Below are 23,673 nucleotides of genomic sequence, written 5' to 3' on the forward strand. Positions count from 1 at the left end.
CAACACAGAAACAACACTGTGAAACCGCGACGTGGAAATACGTTGAGTTTTGTACGTACACAGTCTCAAATCAACAAATTAGATAAAATACACATGTTTACATTTAAAAGGAAATAGTTTATGCCGACATTGTTAAATCCACAAGTCTTAATCTTGCTTGATGGCTCACCCAGAGTGCTTCCTGTTGCTACGTTAGCATGTAGCTTCTCTTCTGTCTGCCACCTGCCAACTTTGTTTTCATCAGTTTTAAATCTCACTCCGTTTTCACGAGGAGGTTGTTTAAGGATTATAAACCTACAGGGGGTCGTCACATCTGATCATCGCTGCCACATCATCATTCTCCAGCTGTCTACGCCTCTCCGTCAACCACGCAGTGAGTCACAGCCACACATTAGTCATGTGTCTTCAGGTCAGGGGCGTCTAACTTTATGATATTCTGTAGTTTCAGTGAGTCACCAAACTCTCCAAAATGTTATAATCAGTGCTGTGATCAACAAAGTTCACAAAGCCGGGATGCAACAGAACGGAGATCATCTCATTTCTCTAATTGAGCCCCGGTGGACTCTCATGTCCGGACTCTTCTCACAGTTCTGGGGATTAAACCTCAAAGATTTCTCCCTCGTGTGGCCGACAACATGCAACATTTCCCAGCTTTTAATTAAAGATGATAAGAATCACGTTCAAAAGTCGGCTGCACTTTCTCTCGTGAGCGAGTGTGTTGATCCGTTCTTTCCTGCCTCCGTCCTGTTTCGGTCAGATCACAGGGTTTTTATTTGTGTTGCACGTGAAAGACGACTCGGAGATCTCCTATCGCGCTGCGAGAACGCTAAACAACGCTGTAACGCGCCTCAGCTGAAAGCATGCATCAAACATCTTCTCTCCGTACGTAGAGTCTGTGTTCCTCTCACGAGACGCCATCTTTAAATTATTCACAGCTGTTAGATTCCTACAAACGTCTCTTCAGTTTGGAGCTTTTGGTGAAAAACTCTGCAGCAGCGATGAAATATTGAAACTAACGGAGCTTAAATTGAATTATCCTGTCGGGGTAAAAGACTCATTAAACACACACACACACACACACACACACACACACAAAGGCCACAGGCTAAGTGCTGTGACGGGCCGAACAGATGTGAGTCATTTGTCAGACTATTGACCCGATCCGCTGGATAAACTAAATGCCAATACCAGCCAGGCAGAGCAATGCTAATCCCTGTGTGCTCAGTGTGTGTGTGTGTGTGTGTGTGTGTGCGTGTGTGTGAGGTAGAGGAAAAACATAATTGAATCATTTCTGAGCCCAAAGTGAACCAACAGATCCAGATAAGTTTGAGGTTAACTGTTGGGAACGTGTTGTTTTCTGTCTCCACCGTCCTGATGTGAGTTTATTATATTATATTTATAGAAACACTCTGTGTAAGAAATTATAATCTGAGTCAGATCTTTCGGGGATTACGAGCTGAGTGGTCAGGATAATGTCTGAATCTGACACACATATCAAAACATCTTCATTACTACTGACTCTTAAAGTCTTGTGATGTAACGTCATTTTCATCTTTAAGCTGGAAAGACTTTGATTCCTCTCAGGAAACACTCAGTCAGTCTGAAGTGTTTTTCCTTCCGGGACGCGTTTGTCCATTTTCAGTGCAGGAACGAGTGTCGAACTCTCAGCTCGGGTTGCCAGGAACGACACATCTGTCACAAACACCCATTTGATCGTCAGATTATTGGTCATTTCTCCCAGTGATCCTGATCATCACTCAGGTGTGCAGAAGAGACGAGGTTACACAACTGGAGACTCTCACTAAAGACTGTGAGTGTTGGCCAGAGATTTAGTTTTTTTAAATTATGCGTATTAACTTTGCACACTGTTCCAGAACAGAAATCTGGACTAAAATAAACCCCTAAACGTATTTTAATTTTCCTCCAGTCTAAAAGCAGAAGAACAACATGGACCGCTGCATTAAAACCTCCAAATCCTCAAATATTGACTCAGTGGGTCGACGGCTGCCGACCTTCAAACCCAAAGCGTGTGAGACTCAACATCCAACTATCTCACAAATTGGACCTTTAAAGGTGTTTTCACCTGTGTTGTCTCCGTTTGTGATATTAGATGATGTTTGTTCTGACTCTGGTGCAGCTGTGAGCTCTTTAAATGCTGATGTTAATTAAAACCATCCATTTGTTGAACTGTTTGAATGTAACTCAGTACGTATGGGAGAGAAGGGAGAGGGAGGGAGGAGGACGGTCAGAGACCTTCAGTGTCACCACAGGTGTGTCTCTGCACTCACCTGCTCTGATGGACAAACGTGTCCGAACACAAGTCCAGAGAGCAGAGACGGAGCGAGAGCAGGCAGCGACTCTGACAGCTGCATCAAACCGGTGACACACTGACGAGGACAGACTGACGATGATGGAGTGACGGCCATGACGGCGAGTTACAGTGAACAAATGCGGCGGAGACGATGAGAGACGATGGCTGAATGAGACGGACGCAAACGATCCGGCCGCCTCGAGGTGTGTGTGTTTGTGTGTGTGTGTGTGTGTGTGTGTGTGTGTGTGTGTGTGTGTGTGTGTGATAATGGCAGGACTCGTCTCACTTGAGAACACAAAGATTGATTTTTTTCGTCAAAGATTTCCTGCTGAGCGTCTCTTATTGCTGATAGAATCGTGTGTTGAGTTTTAATCCAGAAAAGTTATTGTTGTAGGGCAGCCACACACACACACACACACACACACACACACACACACACAGACTGACTGTTATTAAAGAAGTTAACAATGATTGAAGCTGCACTCTGACACCTGACTCTTCAGTTACTCTCAAATATTCAAAACCGATTCAGAAAATGACAAACGACTGGTCTCGTTTTATTGTAGATCCCTCTCAGTGCTCACATCAGTGATAGGAACACATTGTTTCCTGTGACGATGGCACACGATGGTATCGAACCTCGAACGCACCACCCTTGTGTATCTGGGTTAGTGGCGGACCCTGCCACGAATGAAAGAACATACAACACACAAAGCCAACAGTTTACAGTTAATGGGGTTATAAATGATGAGGTCCTGAAAAACTGGCAGCATTAATTCATACAAACGTACATGTTGTTATGTTTTTGTCATCAGTGCAGCAAATTTAATAATAATCCTTCAAAATCCTGATGCTTCATGTCCCTTCAGTCGAGAAATATCATCATAATATCAGAATTTTATTTCACTTTTGCTCCTCAGAATAACTAAATCAGATTTTGTCTTATGTAAACTGGCTTTAGCAACATCCTGCCGGATCTGAGTCATTCTGCATCTCAGGAGAATTTTTTCTTGGCTGCGTCTTTTTTCCTTTTTCTCAATTATAAAAAAATCAATGATATAAATGTAGAAATCTGTGACGAGCCTGCGGACGGCCGAGCAACGTAGCAGCGCCGACACTTTGGATTGAGAGAGAAAGTGAATACACACATTCGAAACACTCAACCTTGATGATGATATTAATAATAATGATGATATTAATACCAGCGATTTGTCTGGATTTGTCGACTGTTAAAGCGACAGTTTCAATAACAGCTGAACTCTATACGTAGACAATAAATAGAGAGAGTCAGTGACGGTGGCGCGGCCTTCAGCATGTGCTCGCTCATAATGTCGTCTTTGTGACCGAGGTTGATTCACCGCAGGCTGACGGAGAGAGCGACAGCAGGAAGACGCCGCTGTGAGCTCAGCTGACTGGATGGAAACAGCCAGTTAAACAAAGACGATCAGACGGACAGTTCAGAACCGGTCCGGTCTCGATGCTCGTCTTCATAGTCTGCTAAGACCTCGACACAGCAGGACGTCAGATTAAACATTGGCCTGAAGGCAAACCAGCACTTCTCACTCGTCTGAGTAATTTACATTCATTTTTAATGTGTTAAAAGTTGCTGCTGATTAAATCCTTATAACGTCTTTAATGGTATCAGAGAGTTAGACCCTGAAATGTGATTTTGGAAGTGTGGAAGAACATGTAGGTCAATACTATGTTGTTTTAAAGTGTTAGAGATCTTCAGAAGGCTCTTAAAAAACTCCAAAATCCAATTATTCTCTATTTTATATATGTTATTGCTTACTCAGTCTGACAAATGCCTCCGTAGAGAATCCAACAGCCGCCAAATCCATCAGACTCAACTTTCATTGTGTCGTTGTGAAACACAGTTCATACAAAAACTCCACACAAAACATTATAAAACGTTCCAGAACCATCTGGGTTCGTCTCCTCACTGCTCAAACTATCAGCCTCTCTGATTTGGTTGGAGATAAATTCTTAATCCACCGTGTGAGATGTGAAGCGGACATCAGACGCATCGAGGGGAAAAACGTCGTGTAGAGACGAATGTTTCACACAACGTGATGCATCAGGGATTTATTTCAACCACTCAGACTCGCTGATTGTTGGATCAGTGGAAAGACGAACGGAGATGGAAGTGAAAGTGAAACAGGTCCAGTTGCCTGCGACACAGAACTTTGTCACCCTGACCCGGATGACTGAGAACTTTCATTGACATGAAAATGGTTTTGGTTTTGTCACGTTTAAATGAAGCGTCTGCAGAGAGAGTCTGATGGCAGAACATCTAACACGTAGAATAGAAATCTGAGCTGGTCAGAGTGAAAACTGTATTCTGGACGTACTTTAATGGTGTGAAACTGCCCAGAGTTCTGTTTGAACGCTGGTGTCAGCATGCAACACGTAAAGAGTCGATGTAGTCCATCATGGCTGTTTTCAGAAAATCAGAGATGTACACAGGAAGTGAATCATGTGATCCTGCAGAGATTCTCACGTGGAAAAACAAACCAGTTCTTAAAAGAGTTGCAGGTTGAACCGGCCCAGAACGATCTTGGTTTGCTTTGTTCCAAAATGGATATAAGACACAAAAAACGTGGAGTAAATCTGGACTAGGCTGGAAGATAACAGAGTAAAGACTCTTCCAGATCTACCAGGAAATAGATAGTGATAAAGATAAACAACGTCTGTGAACTGTCCGTCTTCTACATGTCACAGAGAGACTCACAGCGGCTGTAACACTGTAAACAGCTCTGAGGTCTGTTGTCTTCTGGCTGCAGTCATGAGGATTATTCACATCACCAGCGCCTGGTACCACAGAACTGTGGATGTGTTCAGTCGGGCTCTGATGCTGCTGTCACGGGTCGGGCTCGCGGTGACGGTGGACGGGATGCAGGCCGATGACGGACAGAAATGACATCTGGGTTTCCTTTCAGAAACCAAACGCACGTTGCAGCTGTTTGTTTGAGCCGCTCATATGATCCACAGGTTTCAGGACAGACTCTCATCTCTTCTTCTTCTCTCTCTCTTTCTCTACAGTGATCTGCAACTTCCGGGGCTCGGTGACTCAGGGTTTGGCTCTGGAGGTGGGAGAGACGGTTCAGATTCTGGAAAAATGCGAAGGTAAGACTGTGTACCTGATGAATACCTCCGTCAGACTCTGTGGGGGCGGATGTTTGATACGAACAGTGATAATGTCCTTGATCATTGTTCAGCTGTTCGTCACTGAAGCGTCACGTCTCTGTGTAAACATCCTCCAGGGTTAGACAGAAACGTTCCTCCTCAGTCAGATTTCTGAAGATGGCGGCTCCTGTAGCTCCTGTAGCTCCTGTAGCTCCTGTACAAGTGCTGCTTCCTCTCTACCAACTGATCCTGCGTCAGTCCTGAGTGCCTGCAGAAAAAGCTGAGTTACTTCACGCGGTCGAGTCTGAAACTGTAATGAATCGAGGACCGTTTCACCAGAATTCATGTTGTCACAAACGCTCTCAGTGAAAACGGAGCAGAGAGGTCGGAGTCGTCCCCGATAATGAGCGCAAACAGCCTGTAACGGCCTCCCGCGGGCCTGGACCAGCGCCCGAGTTATTAGTCGATGGTTCCCATTGTTATTCCTACTTTAACTCACAGAAATTAGCAACTCCAGCCAGGATGTGTCTGAAGCCAGGAAGTGTTGTCTTTCGCTGATAATGACTGAGTGTGTGCTTCATTAGCCACAGCTGGGCAGGACGCCGCCATCGATCCAGCGCCGGCGGCCGATTGGCTCTTTCTTTACCCACGAGAGGAGAGAGAGAGACAGAGAGGAGGAAGTGTTGAGCTGAGAGACAAAAGAGAGGACGACATGACTTCTCTTCTCTCTTCTGGCCTCCTTCTATTGACCAGCCTCATATTCAACCCCGAGCTCAGTTCACGGCATCCAATCAGCATCTGATTTGCTCTGGTTATCAAAAAGCGGCGCTGCCAGCGAAGGACGGGGGAGTTATTATCTGAGCCGCGGTGACATCAGCTGGCATCGCAGCTTCCCCCCTTAACACACATGATTATCAGCTTTGGTCCAAGATCCCCGCGGCGATTTGAAGATTTCCCCGGATTCTCTCATTATCTGAACGTGCAAAAACATTTTCACATTCTAACAGAGTCCAGATAAAAAAGGTCGGCTGGTGCTGCAGAGCAAATATTTATGAGAGGATGTTCGCTTGTGTAAAGTTTAGAAGTTAATTTTATTTATATTTAAATCATTCTTGAGTTAATTTATTTTAAAAAAAACGTGTTAATGTGTACACAGGTAACTGTTTACCTGTTCATGTTCACAGTTATTATTATTTTCATGTATAAATCTGTTCAGTAGCACAGATACAGCTACAGTAATGTGATGAATGCACCTCTCAGGCTGCCGTACATTTACCTGAGTCCTTCTAGCTGCTGATTGGTTGGTTCAGTCACATGTGAGTCAGAACAAGGAAGCTGAAGTGTGGTAAAAAGTAAAGTGCTTCTTAAGGAAATGATGCGTCTCCATCCTGCTCTTCTGTATCATTAAGAACGCTCAAACCAACACAGTCACACTCGTTACTCGTCTGTAATTAGAGTTATTTGCTGTATTGAGGCGAACATGATTTTCCCTGAAAGACCAGAACCAAAACCCAGCATATGTTGGGTTTTGGTTCTGGTCTATGCTGTTTTTTTCCAGCAGGGTTTAAAAAATGTTTGTCAAATTTCATATAATTTATCTAAAAAATAAAGTTTTCCTTGGGGAGAACATCACAAGCTCCAAGTCTTTTTTATTTTTTTTTAGAAATAAAGTTAGTAGATAAAGCTGTAAATGTCTTCTGTCAGACTTTCAGACATCATCCTAAAAAACATCCAGAAAAAGCTGAAGATTCTTCAACAAAACCGTCGTTCTGAATAAAGTGACTCATCGAGCGTCGAGTGAAGGCAGACGGATAATAAGATCTGTTTCTTTGTGACGACTGGAGAAGCTCGGAGTGTTCAAACTGAAATAGATTTATTTGTTGTTGTGGTTATTTAAATGTGATTTATTTAACATTAACTGTCGAGTCTCATCCACTGGTCCTTTATCATAGTGAGTCAAACCTGTCGACCTGATGAACACAGAAAATGACAGCAAACAGAGATCTGCACATCTGTGGCTCAGAGGTGGAGCCGGCGTCTTGTTATCGTGAGGTCGCTGGTTCGATTCCCTTGTTCTGCATGCCAAAGTGTCCTTGGGCAAAATACTGAACCGTAAATCACTTTGGATATGAACAGACATGCTACAAACTAGCTGCACTGATTTGCATGTTGATTTAAAATGTGATTGTCAACGTTATGAATGAAGCGTTGGAGCTCCTGTACAGCCGGACAGAGACGCCTGCTTCCTGTGACACATTCAGAATTAAGACTTTTGACCCTGAAGTTCACTGTTGCTCTGTCTCAGTTCAGGTCTTGAATGCCAATTATGTCACAACACCGCATGAAGTCTGTCCCAGTCTGAAGGCTCCTCCAGATGCTCCTTCTTCTCCCCGTTTCTGGAGGATGCACCACTACGATCCTTCACATATCCCAAGATTCTTTGTGCACCCAAAATGGAAGACAGAAAGAGAGAAAATGGCGACATCGCGTGGCGTAGATATTCACTTTCACAGGCCTGGGCGGCAGAAATCATGACATAAAGCTAAAACATCTGGTGACGCAACCAGGAAATGCTCCAAAGGCTCCTAGACCGTCACATTTAACAACAGCTGACCAGGTTAACAAGGTCTCTGAAGGACTCGATGAGACACATCCGTCGTCTCCAGTGCTGCAGTGATGCTGCAGATGTTGATCCTGAAGTTCAGTGAGTGTTGAGGGGAGATCTCTCCTGCAGGTGTCCTCCTGTTCTGCCGCCTGCTCGTCGGCTCTGATGCTAAATGATCGTCCTCAACAGAAGCTCAGTGATTATAAAGACGGTGATACGGAGACGGCAGCCATTCTTAAAGATTACAGTCATAACACTTGAGAAGGCATTAGACTTCGATTAAGGGCGTAGCTGCAGTCTGAAATGTGAGATTGTGACTCTAAATTCTGTCAGCATCACTGAAGTGCCCACAGTCAGAGCTGAGAACAGCCTCTCATTATGTCGGACACGTTGTTCAGCTCTAACAAATGTTTTGTCGCTGCTGCTGCTGCTGCTGTCGTCCAGCAGAGAGCCGACTGTCGACACATCACAGCGGGCAGCGACGAGAGACCAGGACAGGAGACCGATGACATGGACAGATCTTTCATTTAGTTCAGATCTTTAATTTAGTTGCACCTGTCTGAATCCATCACTGCATGAGAGAGTCCAGACTGAACCAGCTCCTCGACCGAGACAGTTTCTGAGTCTCAGTTCAGGGTCTGCATCCTCTGAAGGCCTTTGTGGTCTTTGAATGCGAGTCCTTCAGAGATGTGATGTCGCCATTTTCTCTCTTTCTTTCTTCTTTTTTGGGCATGCAAAGAATCTTGGGATATGTGAGGCCACGAAGGATCGTAGGAACAGGGAGAAGCAGGAGCATCTGGAGGAGCCTTCAAATGCTCCTCTGAAGGATGCAGCCCCTGAACTGAGACGCAGCAAAAGACCATGTAGTCGTCGTCTGTCTCGATGTCCAGCTCGTCAGGTCCACAGAACCTCTGGCTCTCTGCTCCCACCGGTTGGGTGGTTCTGTGTGACCCGGCTAAAAGCACTGAAGAACCTCCTTCTGATGTGCTGAAGAGGAGCGAAGGATCCCAGTCCAAGTTACAAAAAGAGTCAGCGAGGGGAGATTTGTGTCAGCTTTCACTGACTTTACAACGTTTTAATCAACATTTTTAACATTTTACTTTCTAACTATATGATATTTACATTACTGAATTAAAAAAAATCGAGATCATGAATTCTTATTCAGTGATGGGAGCAGAGACAGTGTTGAGCAGAGAGCTGCAGTAATCAGGTGGAAGCTGACCAACACCTGGATGAGCTCCCAGGTGAGGAAGGAGTCGACGCTCCTGCTGATTCCTCCAGTGAAGCAGCAGGAGCGTCGACTCCTTCCTCACCTGCTGCTTCACTGGAGGAGTCAGCAGGAGGCAGACAGGTAGGAGAGAGACAGTTAGATATTCGAGGTAAATCCAGAGTTCAGCGATGTTGTCGGCGCTGAAGGACGGGTCAGGACGGGTCAGGGCAGGAACATAAGCTCAGTCTCGTCCGGGTTAAGCTTTAGCTGGCGCCTTGACATCGACTCTGAAGTGTCAGCCAGGAGCAGCGGAGCGTTTCAGAACCAGCAGGAAAGTTTTATTTTCCAAAAAAGAACCTTTTTATATCCAGAAAGTGAGTGAAGGACAGAAAAGATGGAGAAGTGTCTGGTTGTAATCCAGCCCGGTTCTGATTGTAATTAAAGGGCCAGTCTGTAGTTTAAAGAAGGAATTCAAACCCAGAAATATTTATATTTATATATTTTCTCCATCAGTGAATAAAGAAGCTGCTCACAGAGGAGAATAAGGTCGCAGAACACTGTTTGAAGCTAGAGAGGTGGCAGGGTCCGCCACATATAGACACAGTAGAACAGTATAAACTGTGTCGTCATTTAATTACACACTGCTCCTTTAATGTTTGCACAGTTCACTGATTGGACGCGTGCATGAGCAGCTCGCTGGCTCAGCTGCAGTTCGCACCTCTATTGAATCGCTGTCATATCTGTGATTAGGATGAAAAACTCCCTCCTGGTTCTGGTTCTGGTTCTGTTCCTGCGTCAGGCTGCAGACGAGCACACGGACAGAAAGCTTCGTTTAAGACTCGTCTGATGGAAACTGCACTTATTGTATAACGCTGCATCCGTAATGAGCTCGGTCTGAAGTGTCTCCTCGAGTTCTGCCTCCCACTCGGAAAATGATTTGCAGCGATTATTATTTTGAATTATTTCGATAACGGTGCTAAATGATTATTGTAATAACCACTTAGTGAGCTGTTTGGATACGGGAGGCGAGATGATTACTCTTCTTCAGAGAAAGACTGTTTGACAACAGACAGATTAGGTGCATACGAGCACCTGCGTGCACAACAAGGACCACACACACCTGATCAGCACAACAAGGACCACACACACCTGATCAGCACAACAAGGACCACACACACCTGATCAGCACAACAAGGACCACACACACCTGATCAGCACAACAAGGACCACACACACCTGATCAGCACAACAAGGACCACACGAACACCTGAAACACATGGACAGACACAGAATAATCAATCACACAGTCGCACATACAAACTCATGTGTTTTTCCTTAACACACTCGCACGCACACACACACACACACACACACACTCACACACACGCCCTCACTTCAACCCTCACAAATAGGCCCAGACACTGCTGGTCCAGCCCTGGTCTGATTTCCATATAGATGAGAGGCTGGGGAGTAAACACAGCCATCTTAACGAGGGTGATAAATGGATCTTGATTGGTTATTAATTAACTGGCCAATTAAGCCTCCATCTCCATATTCATATCTGATTATGCAGAGCGGCGGAGAGGACGGACGTCACGATTCTGTAAGTCGATAAGATGAGAGTGAATCTGAAGTGTTTGGAATCACCGCAGCGTGTCTGAACGTTTAATCAGAGTCGGGTGATGATGGATTTCATATTTTTACAGATTTTAGGAAATTCCTCTCAGATCTGCAACAAGCTGGATGTTGTGTCGATTCAAATAAAGTCAGCATGTTGTCAGCTCTGATTAAAGCATGATGAGCAGTATTTCTGTCTGTGGCTGTCTGAGAACGTCAGAGTAATAATGTGCGTCATTTTGATCTGAACGTCTCTGTTGCTTCAGCGGTCGGCCGAGTCGGAGACACAATCTCTTTTCTTTCCGCTCTGATGGAGACGAATGACGTCCCTGCAGTTTGAGAAGACGTCTGGGAGCTCCGCTGTACATATTTAGTCCCGAGACACTCGTCAGTTTCAGCCGTCAAGACTCTGCTTGGAGTAAAGTCAACGTTCATGACAGCTTTCTACTCCGCAGACCCAGATGATGAATGTGCGTCCATGTGGAAAGAGCTGTTGTTCCCTGTGAGACTGGCAGGAGGAGGAGAGGCTCACTGAACCCAGATCCCGGTCATCAGTCTGGTTCTGACTCCAGACAGTGAGGGTTGATCTGTGACGGGTTTCTGCAAATGATGCTTGAGTTATCAAATGTCTGTTGCAAAATAAATCCTCTTAGAAATAAAGAGGAGTCCAGAACCTTCCTGAGAATCATCACATTTTGAAGAGATCCGGTGATAGTTACCTGCAAGAGCTCATCTGGACTCAAACAGAAACTTGCTTCTAAAGCGTCTACATGAAGCCTTCAGTGCTGAGAGGGTGCATGTGTCTTGATTGTCTGAGGGGCAGCCTGGAGTAAACCGACCCAGCTGCAGTTCAGGATGTTAGCGGTCCAGTCTGATGCACTGTGACTGGTACTGGATCCTGAACAGACACACATACATTTGACCTGTAACTACTGCACTCGGTAATCGACTTACTCTGTGTCACAGTGTGTTAGACCATGGACCTCCACACTCCACACAACCCTCCACACCTCCTCTTCTTGATTCTTTATCACGCCGCTCTACAGCGACACTGAATATCTGCAGAGTTCTTATGATTATGACTCCATGGAAATGCAATCAAAGTTCGTATGTGTCTTACCTGCCAGTTTATAACAGTTATTATCGAGAGCAGACAGGGAAAAGAACAGAATTGAACATTTCTAACTGCACTCGGTAATCGACTCGTCAGGACTTCCCCACAACAGGAAGCTGCTGCAGGAGAGTGGTGAGTTGTGTTCACTTTACAGTAGAAATCCAGCTAAGCTAGCAGATGTTTGATGCCTTGACCTTTGTGCTGAGACTGTATTTGTACCGTTGCTGAAGTTTGATGCTGATCTGAACATTATTTGTGGCTTTTTGACGGCGGTTTCTTGATGGAGGTGTATACTGCAGTGTATTGTTATCATGCTTTCATTTCTGAGGTTGCTAAAACTATGTAAGCTAGCAGCCTGCAAACTTGATCTCGTGTCACAGTGTGTTAGATGGATTAAACTTACACCGGAATATCCCTTTAAACATTACTGCCGACTGGACCGCGGAGCCCTGCATGTTAAAACACCAGAGCAGCAGGTTGGACATCATCTGCTGAGTTTGACGAGTCGGGGTGAGAACACAGTTCACCTGGTTGTCCTGAGTATCACTACATGTGACACACTGGACTCTGCAGGTCGTCGCTGAATACATGATGAGGTTTCAGGTGTTGAATGTTTTAAGAAGCAGATGTTTTTTTTTTCCTTCTGGTTTGCAGAGTTCTCGTTGAATAAAGTGAAAGTGTTGGAGCCCAGAGTCGCCTTTTATATTCAACCTGCTGAGTCATCAGCATTTTTGGTGTGTTTGCTCGACAGTCTGAGTCACTCGTGTTTGTGTTTCCTTTCAGGATGGTACAGAGGATTCTCAACCAGGAAGCCAAATGTCAAGGTAAGAGAGGCTGACGGCTGCTCACTCAGAAAACTTTTTTCCTCCCCTTCATAATCTCTGATTCTCTTTCCTCCCGTCTGTCTCTGTTGCAGTGATGTTGAGAAATGTGTTATTCATGCAGCTCACCAGCGTCTCTGACTGCAGTTTTAATGTGAAGGAGACTTATGTAAATAAATTGCAGACTTTCCTCTCTTTATCCTCGTCTGCTCTGCCTAACTAGTTCCTACTTTCCTCTTCATCTCTTCCGTCTGCTCTCACTCTCTGTCAGGATTCACTCTTCACACAGCGGCAGACGCTGTTGAAGTGAACTTTCATGTTTGAGTTTTTATGCTCTTAAAACAAAGAGTGGGAAGTTAGCTGTCACTCAGCCGCTGACACACATAAAGATATTCAGCAACCCTTCAGATGGTTAAAGAAACAGAACAGCACCATAGGATTCCTAACAAACACGCGTGAGATTTAAGAGTATAGGTATTAAATTAAACTGTGATTTTTTGTTTGTTGCAAACACGCCCGGAGCAAACAAGCCTGATGAGATCTCACTGTTGTCAGATTAAACTCACACATTTCTCACATCCTCTTAAATTGTTCTTGGAATTAACAAGACGTCTTTAAATACTGAACACTGAGTCTGCAGAGCGTGAAGCAAACAACACATCGCGCTGCAGAGGGACTTTAATGCTGCAGCGTACTTCGACACACGAGCCTGTCAGACGGACGAACAGCGGCTGAAACGATCTCCTCGACTTTTCTTCATGGAAACACTTCTGAGTGTAAACTCACACGTTTTGTCTGATCGTCCTCATGGATCCTGTAAACACACTTTTTTCAAACCTGGTCTCAGGGTGGAAAAATACAAAAACATGTTCTTTGTGTTCTCGTGAGAACAGTGAATCTGCATACTTTGTGTATCCATGACACCATCGCCCCGCCCCTCGACCTCTGAACCCCGAGACGTCTCATAACAACAACAACAATGGCGGACTACATGCTTGTGTTGGTGCTGCAGAAGATATCAGAGTTACTAGTTACTATTAGTTACCTACTGCACTGAGCAGAGAAGGATTATGGACGACCGACGAGCCATTTTCATCTTCTTCTTGTTGTGTTCAGTTTCTTCTTCTACTGTCTGTTTCTTTACAGCGAGCAAGCTTAATGTGCAAGCGCCGTCTCTTCTTCTCTGTTTTTGATGAATTTGAAGCGCCACCTGTAGGCTGGAGTATGAACTACAACGTGTTGAGGCTTTAACAATGGATCCATTTGGACGCAAATATTCTTGAAACAATTCAGAGAAAGACTGAGTAAAAAAAGATTGTTTTGGTACGTGTGGACATGGTCTGAGAGGAGGACGCCTCCAGCAGTTCTCAGAACCAACGATCCAACATTCACACCTCCACGTCAGGCAGAACTGGAGGTGTGAAACATGAACCCTGTCATGTTGCAGCACAGTGCAGCTCTGTTGGGGCTTTTCCTCAAACTGTGCTGTTGCTGCTGGTGAAAGCACAACACTTCCTGATTGTGCTACTTCAAAATAAAAGCTTTTAAATGACTAAAGAAGAGGCAGATTTTATTGTGAAGCGAGCAGAGCTTTGTTAGAGGAGACTGATGGATGATGCTGCAGGGAGGAAGTGTGTTCACACGCTCTGTGACCGCTGCAGAGGACAGGAGCATCATCAGCAGCTTCATGATGTGATGGAAAGTCAGATCAGAAATCAGAGATCAGAAAAACTGAAAGTGCGCTCGTCATCTCAGCCTGTACGATCGTACAGAACAGCTAGAAACAGTTTTGTGTTCTGTGTCAGACGACACATCGGACCACTGACAGCGGTTCTTTAGATATATACAACATGCAGGTATGAAGTATCATGTCTCTCAGTCTCCCCGTCATCAAATACAACTTTATTTGAGTCTGTAGAATCCGATCTGCGCTCCCTGCTGTGTTTGGAAACCTCGTATTCAAATCTTTAGCTCACAGTGATTTTACCCAAATTGCCTCAGCGCTCTTCCTGTGTATGAACACGTAATCTCTCTCTGGGAAATGAGCCTCTGAGCCGCTCCAGGTCCATACATTTTAATGTCCACAGGTTGTAGATTACGATCATTATATACATTAGAGTCTATAGTACGTGTCCTATATAGCAGGTCCAGGAGCAGGCAGAGGAATCTGGATTAGAAGGACTCAATTTCATGCAGCTCATGAATTTATAAGAATCTTTTTTACGTGAATAAATTGAGTCTGAAAGAGTCGATTTTAAAAGAGGAGTTGTGATGAAGCAAAGACAGAGCAGGACCTCGTCACAGTGAAGTTCTGCAGGGTTCTGTTGGACTGTTGGACGCAGTGTGATCAGGTCCGACAGCCTCCTCGCTGTGTGCAGGAAACCTCTCGCTCTCACAGCTTTACATCAGCCGTCTCTTATTTTAGCACCGTGTCGGCATCAGGAGCTAAAAAAGACTCTCTTTGTGTGTTTTGTCCTGCTCGGTCTCGCCGTCCTCGACACACCAGGCTTCTGTATCCCTCCCTGTACGTCCGTAAGAGGCTTTACTGCATCTAACCTGCAGCGTTTCCTCCAGCTGCTCCTCGCTGCGCTGCAGATAAGAGACGCATTAACATGAGAGACATCATCTGATTATTTTGTGTTCGGGTTTCCTTTTTGTCCGCAGGCTCACGAGGAAATGACTTCTCACTTGATTTATTACCTCAGCGAACAGATTCCTGATGTGTTTATGGTCACGATCGTTAGTTTAAAGTCTTTTACAACACAGCACGATGTTCATGTGATGAACGATGGTCCTGTGAAGGCGTCAGATCAGGATGTTCTCTCATCCAGTCTCTGTAGAAATGTACAATATTGTTACCATTAGATAGAAGAAGATGGTTTCCTCTGTGGCGGACAGATCCAGAGCTGGCTGAGCTGTGATCAGATGTCCTGTAGCATCTATGTACACTGTAGTTACAGTTTAGCATGAGGCACAATTATTATATATTTGCATACATGTATTACAATTGTGACATTATACTGTGACATTTCTGTTCTACCTGTAAAGGAACTCAGATCTGGGATCAGTAGATTATTTCTGATTTTGTTCTACCTGAAATATAAACTCACTCTCACAGTTCCAGGATGCTGCAGAGTCTCTAGAAATGTGAGTTTTTAACAGATAAACAAGTTTAAAAAGGTTTTCTTAGACACTTTTCACACTGAAACTATATGACAAGCTTTAAAGCAGCTGATGTCATAAAGGCTGTACTGCGTACTGCACATATCCAGAATGTCTGCAGCACTTTAAAACATCTCTCGGACTGCGTTTATGTTGCTGCAACGGAGGACAGGTCTGTAAAATCTGTTCGAGATGGACAGAACTCTGTTCACTCTCTGAGTGAAAATCAGATCTGGCTGAGAGTTTCCGAGGCTGCAGCTCCAGAGGAAACCTTGACTTATAGTGGACTCACAGAACAGCTCGGCTGTGGGCGGCACGCTGCCATTCATTTCTGTAGGTTACAGCAAGGGCAATGGGATGCAGCACAGCAGGGATAATAAGAAAGAACGAGTCGACGCTCAGGTTTCCTCATGCAGATACCAGGAGTCTTGAGCACGCTGCAGTAAAGAGCTCAGCGAGAATTCACCCGACCCGCTTGTATATCCACCGCAGCTGAGGCACCGAGGAGCAGACAGAACCAGACACGTCAGGATCTAAAACTTCATCTTTAAATCTCTGTTCACTTCCAACTTCAACTGTAAAGTCTCATCATCCCACGCGGCTTCAGAGCAGCAGGAGGGAACAAACCTGCAGGAGGAAAGTGCTGTTCAACAACACCTGAGACACCTGCAGCAAACCTCCAGCACCGATCCTGACGTGGATGATTCAGTATCAGATGAGCAAAAGCAAAATATCCTGGAACTTTATTTAAACTCCCATAAACTACATGATACAGCGCGCTATTAGTAGTACAGTGGATAGCTTAAGAAAAAGGAAACCAGGAGTCGTCTGCAGCAGTGAAACAGTCATTTGGGTTTTGAATTGATTAATTAAGGAACGTAGAAGTGTGTCAGGTGTGTTGACAAGAGGAGCTGGAAAATCTCTTTCCTCTGATATCAAATCGGAGTTGAACAGTCGTCAGCAGTCTGACTGTGATACAACTTGATTTATGTTTCATGTAGCTGATCATCAGCTGTTAATTACTTCATGCCAACACAGTTTATAGCAGAATGCAGTGACGGGCTCGTTCCTTTTGTCTGTGGTGGAAACAAACACACTTACCTGTGTAAACTCAGAATTATACGTCTGTGTTTATGTTCCACACTGTCAGAGCTGCGTGTGAGTGTGTCATGTGTGCAAACACCCGACATGTCATCACTCCGGTTTGCCTGCCACAGGCCGCGTTCACATCCAGATGCTTTGTTGTGTGCGAGTGTGAATGTGTGCCGCCTCCTCTGCCTCGCTCGCCCAGCAGCCAGGCATCGGCCCAATCCTGTTAGTTCCACTCTAATCACCTGGTTCCTCCACAATGGGCTCGCTGGTCGAAACGAATCGCTGTGTCTCCCCCCGAGGAAATGCCTTCCTGCTCTGACTCGTCTCTAATCCGGCAGCGCTGCACACAACTTCACACTCTGAGGTTCATCAGCATTCAGATGACTCGGAACCGTCAGGGCCACAGAGAGGCCGGCTCACTGTCAGGAGCCGTGGTTCTGAACGCTGGAACGACAGGATCCAGTCCAGTGAGACACAAACGTGTGACGGCAGAGGTGAATAAAGACATCTGACACTGGATGACTTCTTTTAGACAGGATTTATGATTTGCATCAGCTTGTACGGGGTTATTAAAGTAACCTGCATCATCAACAGGAGCCTCCATCAGTGTGTTTGGACTTTAAAAGTAAAGCCTGGTTCTGGACCAGCTGCACCATCGAGAGCATCCTGATCACCTGCATGTAGAGCTGCAGCGATTAGTCAATTAATCAAAATAAATTATGATAACCGATTAATCGCTTAAGTCATTTTTCAATGATGAATATAAAACATTTGATTTTAATAAATATACCAGTAAACAAAGACTCTCTGGGTTTTGGACTGTTGGTTGATCGAAAGTAACAGTTTGAAGTCGTCACTTTGGGATCTTGGGGTCCAGAACCCGACCCAGACTCTGGTTTCACTGCAGATATTAGGAACTCAAAATTCAGTTATCAATAAATTGGCAGATTTATGAATTTTCTTGCAATAATCACTTGAATGTTGTTGTCAGACACTTCTGTCAGATATATTAACAGTGTCTGAGTATATTATAGTTAAATAATAACCTTTAATGTTAAGAATTACAGCACAGCGACACAGTTAACCTACAAGGACATTAATAATTATAAATTATATCAAGAGTCTTTTCCTGCATTAAAACTTATTAATATTGATTTTTAGGAGAAGTTCATCCAAAAATATGAAGTCAGGTGTGTGTGTGTGTGTGTGTGTGTGTGTGTGTGTGTGTGTGTGTGTGTGTGTGTGTGTGTGTGTGTCCCTCATCACCTCCGACAGTAGGACAGTGAAGGACGATGCGTGTTTGTGTGTGTGAGGTGACTGCTGATCTTCCCTGCCAAAGTGAACACACACCTGGTCTGCCAAGCGCTCTGAGCCAGGTGTACACACACACACGCACGCACACACACATGCACACACATACGCACGCGCGCGCACACACACAGACACACACACAGGAAGAGGTGACTATAGTCTTTCTTTCCCAGTGACACTCAGCCTGAATATCATCTATGTGTTTGTGTTCGACTGCCCGTCCACTCACCTTCCAGCAGATATTCAACCAATCAGGGCGTCAGAAACAAAGAACACACACACACACACACACACACACACACACACACACACACACACTAGTGGACCTTTGGGACTGTGCTCGCTGTGCATTAGTCACGGTCATCAGTCCATTTAAACGTGGATCAGCACGGTGCTCTCGTGTTCTGTCCTCTGCTGCCCCGACAGCACCGTCAGCTGGACTCTGTCCTGATGATGTCATATGAACCGTCACACGTTGCTACACACAAAAGATTCAGGTAATATTTTTCACCTTAATGTTACCGAGGGTTCGCCTGATATGAGTTGTTTTTAGGTCCGAGGAGCTGAGACACATCTGCAGCTCTGAACAGCTTTTTGTTTTCTCTGCTACTTTCATTTTGCTCGTGTCTGCAGCGTGTAACTGATCAGATTGTTGTCGGCTTCATCTTCTTATTTTCCAGTTAGCACAGTAATAGAATCAGTTACAGAGAGCACGCTCACGAGTCAACGAGAGTCGTGACCCATGTCAACATGGACTGATCGAATAAAAGGTTCATGAGTTTGTTCAGACTGAGGCTGAACGAGTTGCCGTGTAACCGATCTGATGTTTCCATCAGAGAGGGGAAAACTGTCTGGCAGCCAATTCTTTTAGCTGTCAGTAAAGCTGATATTCACATATAGGATGACCAGTTCCACCAGTTCCACCAGTTCCACCAGTTCCACCAGTGGAGCCGGCTCAGACTTCGACCTCAGCGTGTTGAAAAGAGCTGCAGGTAGAGAAGAGATGTTTCAGTTTATTGTTCCACAGAGCGTGCGGGTCCTTTGGACATTTCTGTCAGTTCGTATAACTATTAAGTTAAACTAGATGTGAACAGTTTTCCAAAAATATCAGCCAGCAGCAGCAGAATGAAATTCAGCAGGTGGAGCTGCAAAAGCAAAAATAAAACATGGCAGTAGAAACGTTTCCATCTCAGACTGTTGGAAAGATGCTCATTGTTGAAGAATCAAGCAAAAACAAAAGGAGGAAGTCGTACAGTGCTGCAGTCGTGATGTAATCACTGTTATTTTATCATCCAGAACCACTGTGTGAAATTATAGAGCCGACCCATTATGATGCTGCTCGGAGCTGCATGTGGGAATTACACAAGCCTTTCTCCTGCTCGCTGCCAGGACAATGAGCAGAATACAACAAAAGAGCCGCAGAGACGAGGATGGACGGGAGGGTGAGAGGATAAACTCCTGGAGGAGAGAAGAAGGACGAAGCACCGCTGCATCACACTGAGTGACAGATTATCACCAGCTCATCAGCAGCTTCCATAGGAATAAAACCAAAGAGTGTAATTAGTAAAAATGAAGCAGCAGACGAGTGAAGCGGTAACGAGTCGGGGAGAGGAGGAGGAGGAGGAGGAGGAGGAGATGTGCTGAATGTAGAGAGGAGGAGAGAGACCTCAGAGAAAAACAGATTGATCCCAAAACCAGGAGAGAACGAAGAGTAAAGTTTTAGTGTTTCTCACCCACTGAGGTCAGAGGTCGTGTCGACACCAGAGCGCCAAACAAGCTCAAAATGTAGAAACCGGCACATTAACTCGTGTTTTCAGCCGCGACTTCTGAACTCCGGCAGTGTTGGATTGCTGCGCGCTCTCCTGGCTTCGATATGAGTTCACACAGAAAGTGCTTTAAACTCAACACGGTGGTATTTAGAGTGTTTTTTAATGTGATACGGCCTCCGTGACTAAGTGATCGCTGCCCACTGTCTTTATGAGCAGGGATCTGATGAGGACTCGCTCTGTTCATGCTGCAGTGTGACGTTCACAGACCAACACTTGGACTGAACCTCGACTCTCTTCTGCTGCTCACCGTCAGGAACGCTGCCAACAGTTTCAGTTTGTAGAGCCTCATGTGTCCTTAAACCCGGTTCTGCCTGTCTGATGTAAGACTGAGAATTTACACCAAGTCTCTTGAAACTGAAACCATCTTATCAACAGACGGATCGTCCGTGGAGATTTGTTCTGAGATTTGTGCAGAAATGTGTGTTTTGGGCCGATGTAGATATTTTTGTTTTAAAGTGTTTATCAGCTGATCCTGATTACACACACTCCTTATCGACCTGATCTCCAGAGGAGATATTAGCTCCACAGACACAACAGAACGTTTCTCAATGTTTTAAGTTTTTGTTCGTTTCGGTTGAAACTTCTGTTCCTCGCTCGTCACAACGCTGTGATGATACTCCGGTCAGGTTGAGGCACAGAAGCCACTTGGTTAGGGTTAGAAAACCGTGGTGGTTTGGATTATAATGACCTGGAGATGGTCCGACTTCTGCAACAAAAGCGTCTGTAAATGTCTCCGGGCGTCTTTAAAGATATCCAGAGGACTGACTTAAACTGCAGCCGGCTGTTTGTCAGCCTGGTTTGCTGTCAGTAACTCCACCTTCTCATGTGAACGTCAGATAATAACCGTGTAATGTGAACATGATGTGCCACGTGTTGTACATGTCAGCCTTGCTAACTAGCTGCTAATGCTAACTGCTAACGTTATATCCTGGAGACTGGGCCGTCCCTAAAACATGAATACTCCCCCCGACACCACTGAGCCTGGATGTCAGCACCATCTGACCCAAATCTGACAAGTAGAGTGATGATTCTTTCCTGAAAAACAGTTTTCATTCCATTTTACAAACAAGTTTGTGTTTTTGAATGTGGGTCCAGTGAATGAAACACCGACCTGTTCTGGTTCTGACTTCTTTATACGTCTTTATACGACTGTTCAGGTGACGCTGAGAGGAAAACTAACACAGAACAAAGTGTAGGTCCTCTGACCACACACACACACACACACACACACACACACACACACACACACACACACACACACACACACACACACACTTGTACAATGATGAACAGAGCTGAACTGTCTGAGTCATTTTAATGTCAAGCTCATATAATAGAACTGTGTTACTGTGATAATGGAGACATCAGATGTAGACCAGGTAGCAACACACACACACACACACACACACACACACACACACACACACACACACACACACACACACACACACACACACAAAGAGCATCTTGTTCTTGTCTCTGCCTGGTTAAATATGACAACGCCTGGTTGTTAACAGGTCAGTGCATTCAGAGCCCCTCAGGCTGTGATGCTAGTGTGTGTGTGTGTGTGTGTGTGTGTATGTGTGTGTGTGTGTGTGTGTGTGTGTGTGTGTGTGTGTGTGTGTGTGTGTGTGTGTGTGTGTGTGTGTGTGTGTGTGTGATGGGCAGCAGGTCATCAGAGTGTCGTGTTGTTCCTAATTTAGCTGATGGTGTTGAAGCACCAGTTAACTTAAAAAGGTCATCTTGTTACAGAGAAAAGGAAAGAAAAGAGGGAGAGACGGAGGTAAAAATAAACGAATGCACAGAGAGACGAGGAGAGAGAGAATATTAAAGGAAACAGAGGAACAAGGATGAGCGAGCGAGAGACGAGCGAGGAGACAACAACTGAGGAACGAGGCTGCAGTAAAAATGTCGTCCGCCCACATTAATGGCGTCTCCCTCTGGACCGGTCTGCTCAGAGCGCCGGGCGCCACCTTGTTCTGACCCGCGATGAAAGGCCTCTCCATGTCACACACCTGAGCTGTGAGCTCAGCAGGCAGTCGGAGAAAAACACAGACGCAGAGAAACACTTCATGTGAGGAGCGTCAAATCAGACTTGCAGTTGTGATACTTGTGAGAGGAAGAGAGAAAGAAGTTTATTTTTAAATCCTCTTTGCATTCAGCTCTCAGGTCACAGATCATGTGAGCGGAGTTGTTGGTTCGCTCGCTGTCACCCTGCAGGCCAACCAGAGACAGAATCTGTGTTTTATTTTGATTTCAGCTGAAACTGTTTCCTCGACTAGCTGAGCAGCTAACGCCACATTCTCCAGAGCAGAAATGATTCATTTCCTCGTCGGGCATGCTGTGGATTCATGGCGTGAGCAGCACCGGAGTGAAATTCTTGCAGGATGGAGCAGGAGATACGGCGACGCTCCAGCTTTTTTAAAAAAAGACGCTGTGCTCCGTCCAACATCCTTCCGCTCACCCACACTCGCAGGTTCTGCTTCTGACTGGCTCGCCTCAGTTTCTCCTGCTTGTACTTTCAGATATCTGCTTTATTTAGCTGTTTCATCACGTTCAGCCGCTGCGGGAGTCGTGTGATGAAAACCCAGCGATTCCTGGTTTCGCTGCTTCGTGATCAAAGCTTATAAATGAGCGTTGGCAGAGTTTTATGGTGGAGAACCTTAAATGTGTTTATAACCAGACGTTGTGTGATAACCCTGCAGGGAGGACGAGTATTTACAGCCGCTCCGCTGACTTACAGCAGCTCTGTAGAAATGTGTATTCAAACTAAAACCAGTTCAGAGAGAATTATACAGTAAGAATTCAGAAACAAAGCCGGAGCTGAAGCCTGAAGCAGAGACATTCACACCCACCTCACTTCTCCTCAACAGATTACCGTCGATCAGACTCGTCACACACTGATTGTTTGTTTCCTACAATCGTCCAGACGACAAATCCCATCACACAAATAACGTTTTATTATCCAGCTAAACACCCCGAGCACCACCGACGGGCTCTATTGTCCACATGTGTGATTGTGTGCAAATGCGTTGTGTGTTCATGCAAACAATATTGGCTTGAATTCCAATTTCTACACTAATATACAGCATCATGCTGTGTCCAAGATTCCCTGGGCTTTGTGAATAATAACGGGGATCTGACACGTTTAATTTCATGGATTGTTACTTACAGCGAACACGACGTATTAATCAGCCGTGATTAGCTGCCTGCTCGTCATATAAATGACTCCTGCGAGGCTTCGTTATAAAGTTTAGCATGTTCACATCAGCGTGATTGAAGGGATTCAGTTTGAGCTCAAGAAAACAAGGACAGTCAAACTCTGCTGACGCCAAATTTACGGTGTGTTTCGTCCCGCTAACAAAAGAGAAAATGGAAAAGGAGAAATGTCTCAGGCAGTTAAAGTCAGTGTGGAGAAACATGTTCATCTTTAAACTGAGACGTTCAGACTCCAGAGTTTAATGTGAGTGTTGCT

General features: G+C 45.1%; 1 protein-coding gene across 4 annotated transcripts in view; it reads left to right on the forward strand.

Moving 5' to 3' along the window:
- The window catches only part of LOC119020607 (dedicator of cytokinesis protein 3-like), a 155,589-nt gene that overhangs the window by 55,807 nt on the left and 76,109 nt on the right, over positions 1-23,673 (forward strand). For all 4 annotated transcript variants that reach the window (XM_037100064.1, XM_037100065.1, XM_037100066.1 and 1 more), the window contains exons 2-3: positions 5,354-5,437; positions 12,767-12,807. In XM_037100064.1, coding sequence (XP_036955959.1) covers positions 5,354-5,437; positions 12,767-12,807 — 125 coding nt within the window. The remainder of the gene's footprint in view (positions 1-5,353; positions 5,438-12,766; positions 12,808-23,673) is intronic.

This window comes from Acanthopagrus latus, chromosome 6 (genome assembly GCF_904848185.1).
Source record: "Acanthopagrus latus isolate v.2019 chromosome 6, fAcaLat1.1, whole genome shotgun sequence".
In the NCBI taxonomy this organism is placed as follows: Eukaryota; Metazoa; Chordata; class Actinopteri; order Spariformes; family Sparidae; genus Acanthopagrus; species Acanthopagrus latus.